Source organism: Cherax quadricarinatus, chromosome 2 (assembly GCF_038502225.1).
Source record: "Cherax quadricarinatus isolate ZL_2023a chromosome 2, ASM3850222v1, whole genome shotgun sequence".
Classification (NCBI taxonomy): domain Eukaryota; kingdom Metazoa; phylum Arthropoda; class Malacostraca; order Decapoda; family Parastacidae; genus Cherax; species Cherax quadricarinatus.
The window spans coordinates 19,582,961-19,596,870 of NC_091293.1; the positions used below are offsets into that span (position 1 = coordinate 19,582,961).

Below are 13,910 nucleotides of genomic sequence, written 5' to 3' on the forward strand. Positions count from 1 at the left end.
TTTTTTTTATGTGGTGCACACTGACCACACAGACCCATTCTCTCACATGTGGGCCTACCAGCTTTCTCCCACTTGATTTGAAGCCACTAGAATTATTGAGTATATATACGTCAGAAACATTGGCTCGTAAGACGTATTTATACGTCGAAAACAGTCAAAGGGTTAAAAGAAGGGAAGTAACCCCGGAAGAGGACTTGCTACCTCAAGTCCTAATGGAAGGGGATTCCCCTTCTAAACAACAACTTCCACACACTCCCTTCCTCCCATCCCATCAATCATCATCAGATCTTCAATAAAGGTAAGTGTCATGTATTCTATTCTTAGTAGAGTAGTAATTGTGCATGTCTTCTTCAGTTTGTGTGTATTAAAATTAATATTTCATGTGGCAAAAAAAATTTTTTTTCATACTTTGGGGTGTCTTGCACGGATTAATTTGATTTCCAGTATTTCTTATGGGGAAAATTAATTCGCCTTACGATAATTTTGGCTTGCGATGAGCTCTCAGGAACAGAGTAATATTGTAAGGTGGGGGTCCACTGTATATTAGATGAATTGTGGTAGATAAATAAGCCATAGAGCTAATATTAGCACCATATTGAAGTACAGTGGACCCCCGGTTAACGATTTTAATCCGTGCAAGAGGGGTAATTGTTATGCGAAATAATCGCTATGTGAATGAATTTTCCCCATAAGAAATAATGGAAATCAAATTAATCCGTGCAAGACACCCAAAAGTATGAAAAAAAAAATTTTACCACATGAAATATACATTTTCCCACACACAAAGAGAAGGATACATGCACAATAGTAGAGTAGTACATGCACAATATATATTGTGCATGTACTACTCTACTAAATGAAGAATAAATGACACTTACCTTTATTGAAGATGCAGCAATGACTGATGAGACACTGTGTCCTGGGAGTGCCTTTTCCTCCTGAGTACTGTAGGTCCTGTTTGGCATTTTCTTCCAGAACAGGCCTTATCACACTGTGTATGTCACTACGATTCTTAAATCTCTCAAACCAACCTTTGCTGGCTTTAAATTCACCAATATGAGCACTAGTTCCAGGCATTTTTCCCTGTTCACCTGGGTGTTAGTCGACTTGTGTGGGTTGCATCCTGGGAGACAAGATTAAGGACCCCAATGGAAATAAGTTAGACAGTCTTCGATGACACTGACTTTTTTGGGTTATCCTGGGTGGCAAATCCTCTGGGGTTAATTGTTTCTTGGTATTCTCAATAAGCCACACCAACAACGGTGCTACAGCAGCAGCAGCAGCTGACAGTGCAGCAGCAGCAGCAGCAGCTGACAGTGCAGCAGCAGCAGCAGCAGCTGACAGTGCAGCAGCAGCAGCAGCTGTACCACCAATAGTAGCGATGGTTGATTGGGGTTTATTATACAACCTGGCCAGCTCGGAGACATGCACTCCACTTTCATACTTATCAATGATCTTTTTCTTCATCTCTATTGTAATTCTCACCCTTATTGCTGTAGGGTTGGCACTAGAAGCTTTCTTGGGGCCCATGGTCACTTATTTTCCAGAAAAAGCACCGAAAACACTGTAATAATACGAAATATTCCGATTGTATGCTTGGATGTTACCGCGGAGGCTGGCTGGTAAACAATGCCACCGGCGGAACATGTGAGCGTGGCTCAGGCCGCACATTGGACGCGTCTCGGACGAAAATCGGTAAGCGCGTTTTTAAGCGGTATGTGAGGCAAAATTTTTGCAATTAAAGTAAGCGGTATGCGAAATAATCGCTATGTGATGCCATCGTTATGCGGGGGTCCACTGTACTACTATTTTGTCTTGTCTCCTAAGAGCAGGAATTCCTGCTGTCAGGAAGCATGGTATTTCATTTAATTTAAATAAGGAAATGAGGCATGGTATTTCATTTAACCCTTTGACTGTTTTCGACGTATAAATACGTAGTAGGTAGGTAGTAGGTTGGTAGACAGCAACCACCCAGGGAAGTACTACCGTCCTGCCAGATGACTGTGAAACAAAAACCTGTAACTGTTTTGCATGATGGTAGGATTGCTGGTTTCTTTTTCTGTCTCATAAACACGCTAAGATAACAGGGATATCTTGCTACTCCTACTTACACTTTGGTCACACTTCATAGACACGCACATGCATATATATATATACATACATCTAGGTTTTTCTCCTTTTTCTAAATAGCTCTTGTTCTTTTTTATTTCTTCTATTGTCCATGGGGAAGTGGAAAAGAATCTTTCCTCCGTAAGCCATGCGTGTCGTATGAGGCGACTAAAATGCCGGGAGCAATGGGCTAGTAACCCCTTCTCCTGTATACAATTACTAAAAAAGAGAAGAAGAAAAACTTTATAAAACTGGGTTGCTTAAATGTGCGTGGATGTAGTGCGGATGACAAGAAACAGATGATTGCTGATGTTATGAATGAAAAGAAGTTGGATGTCCTGGCCCTAAGCGAAACAAAGCTGAAGGGGGTAGGAGAGTTTCAGTGGGGGGAAATAAATGGGATTAAATCTGGAGTATCTGAGAGAGTTAGAGCAAAGGAAGGGGTAGCAGTAATGTTAAATGATCAGTTATGGAAGGAGAAAAGAGAATATGAATGTGTAAATTCAAGAATTATGTGGATTAAAGTAAAGGTTGGATGCGAGAAGTGGGTCATAATAAGCGTGTATGCACCTGGAGAAGAGAGGAATGCAGAGGAGAGAGAGAGATTTTGGGAGATGTTAAGTGAATGTATAGGAGCCTTTGAACCAAGTGAGAGAGTAATTGTGGTAGGGGACTTGAATGCTAAAGTAGGAGAAACTTTTAGAGAGGGTGTGGTAGGTAAGTTTGGGGTGCCAGGTGTAAATGATAATGGGAGCCCTTTGATTGAACTTTGTATACAAAGGGGTTTAGTTATAGGTAATACATATTTTAAGAAAAAGAGGATAAATAAGTATACACGATATGATGTAGGGCGAAATGACAGTAGTTTGTTGGATTATGTATTGGTAGATAAAAGACTGTTGAGTAGACTTCAGGATGTACATGTTTATAGAGGGGCCACAGATATATCAGATCACTTTCTAGTTGTAGCTACACTGAGAGTAAAAGGTAGATGGGATACAAGGAGAATAGAAGCATCAGGGAAGAGAGAGGTAAAGGTTTATAAACTAAAAGAGGAGGCAGTTAGGGTAAGATATAAACAGCTATTGGAGGATAGATGGGCTAATGAGAGCATAGGCAATGGGGTCGAAGAGGTATGGGGTAGGTTTAAAAATGTAGTGTTAGAGTGTTCAGCAGAAGTTTGTGGTTACAGGAAAGTGGGTGCAGGAGGGAAGAGGAGCGATTGGTGGAATGATGATGTAAAGAGAGTAGTAAGGGAGAAAAAGTTAGCATATGAGAAGTTTTTACAAAGTAGAAGTGATGCAAGGAGGGAAGAGTATATGGAGAAAAAGAGAGAAGTTAAGAGAGTGGTGAAGCAATGTAAAAAGAGAGCAAATGAGAGAGTGGGTGAGATGTTATCAACAAATTTTGTTGAAAATAAGAAAAAGTTTTGGAGTGAGATTAACAAGTTAAGAAAGCCTAGAGAACAAATGGATTTGTCTGTTAAAAATAGGAGAGGAGAGTTATTAAATGGAGAGTTAGAGGTATTGGGAAGATGGAAGGAATATTTTGAGGAATTGTTAAATGTTGATGAAGATAGGGAAGCTGTGATTTCGTGTATAGGGCAAGGAGGAATAACATCTTGTAGGAGTGAGGAAGAGCCAGTTGTGAGTGTGGGGGAAGTTCGTGAGGCAGTAGGTAAAATGATAGGGGGTAAGGCAGCCGGGATTGATGGGATAAAGATAGAAATGTTAAAAGCAGGTGGGGATGTAGTTTTGGAGTGGTTGGTGCAATTATTTAATAAATGTATGGAAGAGGGTAAGGTACCTAGGGATTGGCAGAGAGCATGCATAGTTCCTTTGTATAAAGGCAAAGGGGATAAAAGAGAGTGCAAAAATTATAGGGGGATAAGTCTGTTGAGTGTACCTGGTAAAGTGTATGGTAGAGTTATAATTGAAAGAATTAAGAGTAAGACGGAGAATAGGATAGCAGATGAACAAGGAGGCTTTAGGAAAGGTAGGGGGTGTGTGGACCAGGTGTTTACAGTGAAACATATAAGTGAACAGTATTTAGATAAGGCTAAAGAGGTCTTTGTGGCATTTATGGATTTGGAAAAGGCGTATGACAGGGTGGATAGGGGGGCAATGTGGCAGATGTTGCAAGTGTATGGTGTAGGAGGTAGGTTACTGAAAGCAGTGAAGAGTTTTTACGAGGATAGTGAGGCTCAAGTTAGAGTATGTAGGAAAGAGGGAATTTTTTTCCCAGTAAAAGTAGGCCTTAGACAAGGATGTGTGATGTCACCGTGGTTGTTTAATATATTTATAGATGGGGTTGTAAGAGAAGTAAATGCGAGGGTCTTGGCAAGAGGCGTGGAGTTAAAAGATAAAGAATCACACACAAAGTGGGAGTTGTCACAGCTGCTCTTTGCTGATGACACTGTGCTCTTGGGAGATTCTGAAGAGAAGTTGCAGAGATTGGTGGATGAATTTGGTAGGGTGTGCAAAAGAAGAAAATTAAAGGTGAATACAGGAAAGAGTAAGGTTATGAGGATAACAAAAAGATTAGGTGATGAAAGATTGAATATCAGATTGGAGGGAGAGAGTATGGAGGAGGTGAACGTATTCAGATATTTGGGAGTGGACGTGTCAGCGGATGGGTCTATGAAAGATGAGGTGAATCATAGAATTGATGAGGGAAAAAGAGTGAGTGGTGCACTTAGGAGTCTGTGGAGACAAAGAACTTTGTCCTTGGAGGCAAAGAGGGGAATGTATGAGAGTATAGTTTTACCAACGCTCTTATATGGGTGTGAAGCGTGGGTGATGAATGTTGCAGCGAGGAGAAGGCTGGAGGCAGTGGAGATGTCATGTCTGAGGGCAATGTGTGGTGTGAATATAATGCAGAGAATTCGTAGTTTGGAAGTTAGGAGGAGGTGCGGGATTACCAAAACTGTTGTCCAGAGGGCTGAGGAAGGGTTGTTGAGGTGGTTCGGACATGTAGAGAGAATGGAGCGAAACAGAATGACTTCAAGAGTGTATCAGTCTGTAGTGGAAGGAAGGCGGGGTAGGGGTCGGCCTAGGAAGGGTTGGAGGGAGGGGGTAAAGGAGGTTTTGTGTGCGAGGGGCTTGGACTTCCAGCAGGCATGCGTGAGCGTGTTTGATAGGAGTGAATGGAGACAAATGGTTTTTAATACTTGACGTGCTGTTGGAGTGTGAGCAAAGTAACATTTATGATGGGATTCAGGGAAACCGGCAGGCCGGACTTGAGTCCTGGAGATGGGAAGTACAGTGCCTGCACTCTGAAGGAGGGGTGTTAATGTTGCAGTTTAAAAACTGTAGTGTAAAGCACCCTTCTGGCAAGACAGTGATGGAGTGAATGATGGTGAAAGTTTTTCTTTTTCGGGCCACCCTGCCTTGGTGGGAATCGGCCGGTGTGATAATAAAAAAAAAAATAAATAAAAAATACGTCTTACGAGCCAATGTTTCTGACGTATATATACTCAATAATTCTAGCGGCTTCAAATCAAGTGGGAGAAAGCTGGTAGGCCCACATGTGAGAGAATGGGTCTGTGTGGTCAGTGTGCACCACATAAAAAAAATCCTGCAGCATACATTGCGTAATGAGAAAAAAAAAACTCTGATCGTTTTTTTGGAATAAAACGCCGACTTTGAGGTGTATTTTCGTATAGTATTTATCGTTGTATTCACTTTTTCATGGTCTTAGGTGATAAAATGGGAAAGATATTACAGAAATAGAGATGATTTTCATTATTTTTACGATGAAAACGACCTTGAAACTGAGCTCAAAGTAGCGAAAATGTTCGATTTTTACCAATGTTCAAGAGTAAATAAATCACACCACACGTCCAATACACGTCAACTGGGGAGTCTAATATTCTTTCATTAGTGCACTGATATTATTTATACCATTTTTACAATAATGCAGTCGTCTGCATAACAGTAAATTTTGTATTTTTTTGTATGAATAAAAAATCAAAATAGAAAGCAATAATAATATAAGAGGGGCCTAGAGATGTGACTAATGAACAGAGCATATGTTATTTTAGTGCCACGAATGTCTACCTTGTTTATTCTGGACCCTATTTTGAAATTGGCATCTTTTTTATTTTGCGTGAAATTGGCCAAATTGCCAATTTCTGACCACCATATTGGGTAGTCCAAATTAGTAAATGGGAGGTTTCTTGTACTCAGCTGATAGATAAAATGGAGTTCTAAAGAAATAGCTATGAGTTTGGTCAACTGGAACAATGGAATTGGCTGAAAATTGGGCTCAAAGTCGGCGAAATCGCCGATACGCATATGTCGCCGAGACCGCTAACTTCGCGGGAGCATAATTCCACGAGTTTTCGACCAAATTTCGAACTTTTGGTGTCATTACCATCGGGAAAAGATTATCATTTCATAAGAAAAAATATTTTTTTTTTTTTTTCAAAAATTGAGCGACATAGAATGACAGTTTCAGAGAGGGGCCTGAAACAGTCAAAGGGTTAATTTAACCCTTTCAGGGTCCGTCCCGTAGATCTACGGCTTTACGTTCAGGGTCCAAACCGTAGATCTACGTCATGAGCTCAGCTCACTTTGATAAACTGTGAGTGGTACACTGGGGCCTAGATATGAGAGAATACATCTATGTGGTATGTGTGCACCACATAAAACAAATCCTGCAGCACACTGTGTATAATGAGAGAAAAAAAACTGAAACCACGATTTTTGATTAAAACAGCAACTTTGCAGTGTTTTTTCGTATGTTTTTCATAGTTGTATTTGCAATTTCTTGGTCTCATTTGATAGAATGGAAGACATATTACAGAAATAGAGATGATTTTGATTGGTTTTAGTACTGGAAATGGCTTGAAACTGAGCTCAAAGTAGCGGAAATGTTAAATTTTTGCCGATGTTCAAGAGTAAACAAACGACCTCACACGTCTAATACACGCCAGCTGGTGGGTCTAATATACATTCACAAATGTGGTGATGATATTTATACAATTATTACAATATTGCATAACAGTAAATCTTCTATTTTTTTGGTGTGAATAAAAATTCATTGTGAATAAAAAATCAAAATGGGATTTATTTGTAAAGCCTCAAAACATAACTAATAAACCGAGGAAATGTTAGTTTAGTGCCAGGAATACCTACATTGTTTATTCTGGACGCTATTTTGAAATTGGAATATTTTGAACTTTGTGTTAAATTGGCCAAATTACCAATTTCCGATCACTTTATTTTGTAGTTGAAACAGTTGACTTGGCGATTTCTTGTGCTCAATCGATAGAATAGAAGTAATACTAGTGAAATAGCTAAGAATTTGGTCGACTGGAATGATGTAATTGGCCTAAAATGGGAGTCAAAGTCGGCAAAATCGCCGATTCATAAATATCGCTGACACATCAAAATTCACGAGAGCATAATTTCGTCAATTTTCCATCAAATTTCGTACTTTTTGTTTTATTACCTTCACAAAAAGATTCTCTACCATTTCATAAGAAAAAATAACAAATTTATTTTTTGGAAAATTCTTGGAATCTGGGGCACCACTTCAGATTTTGGCCTTGGACCCTGAAGGGGTTAAAGAGGAAAATTAACCCAACACATGAACAAATCAGGATACGAACAAGGTCATGGAACGGATTAAATTCGTAAGCAGAGGTTCCACTATATGTACTTGTTTACCAATGACTCGCTTATGGCTGGTTCTCTGACCAGTTTGCATACCTAAATAATGTATATTAGAGCTGATTTCCTCTATTCTGTTTATTACACTGTACAGTACACTACTGTAGAAACATTTAAAAATACTAAAAATGTTATAACTGGTGCAAAGGTGACAGTAAAACAATAAAATAATGGTTGACACAAGCCCACTACCATTATAGTATGAACCTTGCTTAGTGGTGAATTTGTTTACTGATGTGGTCTTAGGAATGCAACTCTGTTAAGTAAGGAGAGGCTGTATTCAGAGCACTAACAGTAAAATCATAGTTATCCATTTGGACAGTTAACCCTTTCATTTTCCAGACCCCTGATCTGAAACTTTGCAGCAGCATCCAAGAATTTAAAATAAAAAAAAAAAACGTAATGAAATGGTAGAGAATCTTTTTCTGAAGGTAATAAAACAAAAAGTATGGAATTTGATGAAAAATTTATGAAATTACTTTCACGATTTTGCTGTGTAAACAGTGTTTATGCATCAGTGATTTTGCCTACTTTGAGTTCTGTTTTAGGCCAATTACATTGTACCAGTAGGCCAAATTCTTAGCTGTTTTCTAGTGTCTTCCATTTTATCAATTGAGCGAAAGAAGCCACCTAATCAGTTATTTCAACTACCCAATAAAGTGATCAGAAATTGGTAATTTGGTCAATTTTACACAAATTTCAAAATATTTCAATTTCAAAATAGGGTCCAGAATAAGCAATGCAGGCATTCCTGGCACTAAAATAACATTTCCTCTGTTCATTAGTTACATTCCTAGGCTCTACAAGTGAATTTCTTTTGGATTTTTTATTCACACAGAGTTTTTATTTACACAAAAAATTGAAAATTTGCTGTTATGCAATATTGTAATAATTGCAAAAATAATATCAGTGCATTTGTGAATGCATATTAGACTCGCGAGCTGGACATGTATTGGACAAGTGACGTTACTTGTTTACTCTTGAATATCGGCAAAAATCGAACATTTCTGTTACTCTGATCTCAGTATCAAGCTATTTTCTGTAATATAGCTTCCATTCTATCAAATGAGATCAAGAAACTGAGACTACAAGCATAAAAATCATTCAAAAATACACCGCAAAGTTGCTATTTTAAACCTGAAACACTGTCACAGTTTTCTTCCTCATCCACTGTGCTGCAGGATTTTTTTTATATGGTGCACACTTACCGCATAGACCTAGTCTCTCATATCTAGGCCCAGAATTACCACTCACAGCTTATCTGAGTGAGCTGAGCTCATGGCATAGTGCCATAGCACAGACAATGAAAGGGTTAAGTATCACAATAGATAAATCTGTTGAAAATAGCCTTCAATTTTTTTTATAAACCAGATAAAATTTATCCTCTAATTTAAGTTTTCTATATTTAAGTTTATTCATTTATTGATCATGCAAGACAAGCCACAGGGGGTGGAAATGTTAATCCACCCCCTGTGGCTTGTTTTGTATTGTTAAGATCGCCTGTTTGCGATTTTTTGCATTACTGATTATGTTGATATTTTCACTTTGTTTGGTAATACAGTATTGTCAAGTGTTAAAATCCTACATTTGCATTTCATTTTGTTTTTAAAGTTTGTTCGTTTACAGATATTAAACTTTAATGTGGCCAACATGAATGAAAATGATTGATGACTCCTGATGCAAGTTATTATACTAAAAAATTGGTAATGGCTAATTAATATAATGCATATTAATTTTCTTAAATAGATTATGTAGCTTTAAGTATGGAAATTTTACTGACTTTTTGTTTTAAAATTAACAGAAGAGTGCTAAAAAGAAGCGTAAGAAAGGCAAAGAAGTTGAAATAGAAGACATAATCAAGAAGAAAAAAAAGCAGTTGGTACCGGAAGTGGCGACTGTAACATTTACCCACATGGCAGGAATAGAAGCTCTGAAAGATGTATGTTTCCTTTAAGTATAATTCCACTTCCTCTGTTGAGTGTGACTATCATACGCAATAATAACTGATAAGATAATATCAACATCAACAGTATGCATCTTACTTTTCTTTGTCAAGTTAGCTAGTATGATGTATTCTTTTCAACAAAAATTGAAACACTTTTATTATTACATAAGATTCTGTGTCCATGCATGTCGTAAGAGGCACCTAACATACTGGGAGATAGGGGCTAGTAACCCCTTCACCTGTATTCATTACTGAACTTAAAAAGAGAAACTTTCTGTTTGGGCCACCCTGCTTTGGTGGGATACAGCCAGTTTGTTGAAAGAAGATTCTGTATTTGAGCTTTACACAGTACACTGTACTTTGATAAAGTTATGTAGTATGCTGTACTTTGATAAAGTTATGTAGTATGCTGTACTTTGATAAAGTTATGTAGTATGCTGTACTTTGATAGTTATGTAGTATGCTGTACTTTGATAAAGTTATGTAGTATGCTGTACTTTGATAGTTATGTAGTATGCTGTACTTTGATAGTTATGTAGTATGCTGTACTTTGATAAAGTTATGTAGTATGCTGTACTTTGATAGTTATGTAGTATGCTGTACTTTGATAGTTATGTAGTATGCTGTACTTTGATAGTTATGTAGTATGCTGTACTTTGATAAAGGTTATGTAGTATGCTGCACTTTGATAAAGGTTTATGTGGTATGCTGTAATTTGATAGTTATGTAGTATGCTGCACTTTGATAAGGTTGATGTAGTATGCTGCACTTTGATAAGGTTGATGTAGTATGCTGCACTTTGATAAGGTTGATGTAGTATGCTGCACTTTGATAAGGTTGATGTAGTATGCTGTACCTTGATGAGGTTTATGTAGTATGCTGTAATTTGATAAAGTTATGTAGTATGCTGTACTTTGATAAGGTTGATGTAGTATGCTGCACTTTGATAAGGTTGATGTAGTATGCTGCACTTTGATAAGGTTGATGTAGTATGCTGTACCTTGATGAGGTTGATGTAGTATGCTGTACTTTGATAAGGTTGATGTAGTATGCTGCACTTTGATGAGATTATGTAGTGTGCTGTAATTTGATAAGGTTGATGTAGTATGCTGCACTTTGATGAGGTTATGTAGTGTGCTGTACTTTGATAAGGTTGATGTAGTATGCTGCACTTCGATGAGGTTATGTAGTGTGCTGTAATTTGATGAGGTTGATGTAGTATGCTGCACTTTGATGAGGTTGATGTAGTATGCTGCATTTCAATGAGGTTGATGTAGTATGCTGCACTTTGATAAGGTTGATGTAGTATGCTGCACTTTGATAAGGTTGATGTAGTATGCTGCACTTCGATGAGGTTATGTAGTATGCTGCACTTTGATGAGGTTGATGTAGTATGCTGCACTTTGATGAGGTTATGTAGTATGCTGTAATTTGATAAAGTTGATGTAATTTAATAAGGTTTACAAAGATTTTGAATATAAATTTAAAATCCACTAAGACATCTTGATAAATTGTAATCTTCACTAGTAACTTATGTCAGCAGATAAAAATTCACATTTGAAGAAACAAAGACGTTTACGGTAACATGCAAATTACAAAAATTATATTTTTCCCCACCAGAAAATCTGTGACCTTATTGCTAATCTTCTGTGGCCTGGTGTTCTCCAGCCCCTTCAGAAATCTGTACTGGTAACAGGACCTTCAGGCAGTGGTAAAACAACTTTTGCACAGGCTCTGGCTGGGGTGAGTCTTGCTTTGTTTAAACACACTTACTGCTACCACCATCCTTCCTCCCATTCTCACCCTCTTTATTTTTTATACAAGGTTTTACAAGGTCAAGTTTAGAGTTCCTAACTTTGTTTGCAAATTAAAAGCTGTTATCTACATCAGCTCATTTTAAAGCTTTTTTATTATTATGAGACATACAGATAGGGAACAGGATGAAGATGGAAACATCTGTGGGCCAGCAATTTCATTAGGTCATCTTACTTTATTTTGACAATATTGGCCTTGCACATAATAAGGCCACCCACATCTCTCCTGTATTGAAGGCTCTGCTGAAATGACAGATCTGTCTAAGCCAGTTTCAGGCGAGTGATGAGTCTTCTTGCTTCATTCTCTATTCTGTGAAGAAGTCACAGATGAGACAGGGGCAGGTAGTCCAAGAAAGTGGGGTATTCTCAAGGTGTGAATGTACTTGTTCCTTGTACAGAATTTTACAACCTCTACTGTCAAGCAGATGCAAGATACGTCTAAATGCTGTAAGCTTCCTGGCTGCTTTGTTTGCAAGATTTATAGTGTGTTTCTTCATAGTCACTTTGGAGTCAGATTTCACCCTAAGGATATCAACTTCATGCCTGGGTACCAACACATTCCCATTCATTCTTACTACTGTTCCAGCATTACCATCATTTGTGCTTTCACAGGAGCAAATGTAACCTGCCATCATTTTTTTTCCGGCTGATGTAGCTGTAAGCTTGTGATTGATGTAATTTAGAGCAGCTGGCATTTCCTCTCAGAGTACAGTCATCTGCATATGCATGTGATTCTGGGATAAGTTAAAGGTCATTGAAGTAGACATTCCATAACAGTGGCCCAAGCACACTTACCCGTGGAACATTTGCACCAGTAGAGTGTCTTGTACACTCTGTCCCATTGAGAATTACACTGAAAGATCTACCATTAAGATAATCACTAAGGATGCATAGTACAGAGCTGGCAACTTCTTGTGCTTGCAGTTTTGCCAAGAGTCCCTGGTGCTGTACTTGGACGAAAACACCAGCAGTGTCCTGTGCTACTACACAGCTAATTTTGGATTCATTCAGTGACTGGTTTCACATAGTAGAAAGGTTTAACAGGAAATCAGCAACAGAGTGACCCTTTCTGAAATCATATTGATGTTTCAGTCCAAGTCGGACTGAAACGTCGTTGTAAGCTCCCTTTTCCCATGTGCGGGTTATTTGTGTATTGTTCCGGTCATGGTATTGTGCCTTTTTGTTATTCACAAATAAGCAATTGATAGTCAAAAAATGCTGTCATCTGCCATAAGATTGCCTTCATAATCTTGCCAGTGATTGATAGCTGTTGATTTCTGCTCTGCTCTTCTTTGTGAACAGGGACTACATTTGTCTCTTTCCACAGAGAAGGCCAGTTATGCTGTGCTAGTCTGTGCTGATAGATGTGAGTTACAGGTGCTGCTAGCTGGTGTGCACATCTATTCAGAAATCTTGGGCTCACCTTTTCTGGACCCACAACCTTTTCTTGGTCCCACAATTTAACCATTTCACTGTCAGTCCCATAATACTACGGCTTCAAGCCAGTGTCAGTCCCGTAATACTACGCCAAAATTCTAGCAGTTTCCAATTTTGTGGGAGAAAGTTGGTAGGTCTACATATGAGAGAATGGGTCTTGAGTGGTCAATGTGCAGAGTATAAAAAAAATCCTGCAGCATGCAGAGCATGAAGAGAAATAAAAAGACTGTATTTTTGGTTTAAAACACCGACTTTCCGGTGTATTTTCGTATGGTATTTGTGGTTATATTCTCTTTTTCTTAGTCTCATTTGATAGAATGGAAGATATTTTACAGAAATAGAGATGATTTTGAATGGTTTATGGAATAAAAGTACCTTGAAATTGAGCTCAAATTAGCAGAAATGTTCAATTCTTGTTGATGTTCAAGAGTAAGCAAATTATGTCACGTGTCCAATACACGTCAGCTGGTGGGTCTAATATGCTTTCAAAAATGTGCTGATATTATACAGTTTTTACAATAATGCTGTAGTCTGCATAACAGTAAATCTTCTAATTTTTTTGTGTGAATAATAATTATAAGAGGGGCCTGCAGACATGACTAATGAAAAGAGAAAATGTTATTTTAGTGCTAGGAATGTTTGCATTGTTTATTCTGAACCCTATTTTGAAATTGGCCTTGAATTGTGTATGAAATTGGCCAAATTACCAATTTCTGATCACTTTATTGATTAGTTGAAATTGATAAATTGACGGTTTCTTGTACTCAGTTGATAGAACAAATGGAGTTCTAGCAAAATAGCTATGAGTTTGGTTGACTGGAACAATGGAATTGGCCAAAAATAGGGATCAAATTGGGCAAAATCACCAGTGCGAAAATATCACTGAGATCGCTAACTTTGCGAGTGTAATTCCATAAGTTTTTCCATCGA

General features: G+C 38.0%; 1 protein-coding gene across 4 annotated transcripts in view; it reads left to right on the plus strand.

The window, feature by feature from the left end:
• LOC128688590 (nuclear valosin-containing protein-like) overlaps positions 1 to 13,910 on the plus strand; it is a 337,361-nt gene that overhangs the window by 105,861 nt on the left and 217,590 nt on the right. For 2 of the 4 annotated variants that reach the window (XM_070087528.1, XM_070087533.1), the window contains 2 exons: positions 9,586 to 9,723; positions 11,350 to 11,472. In XM_070087528.1, coding sequence (XP_069943629.1) covers positions 9,586 to 9,723; positions 11,350 to 11,472 — 261 coding nt within the window. The remainder of the gene's footprint in view (positions 1 to 9,585; positions 9,724 to 11,349; positions 11,473 to 13,910) is intronic. The other 2 variants (XM_070087530.1, XM_070087537.1) reach the window with 1 other exon arrangement.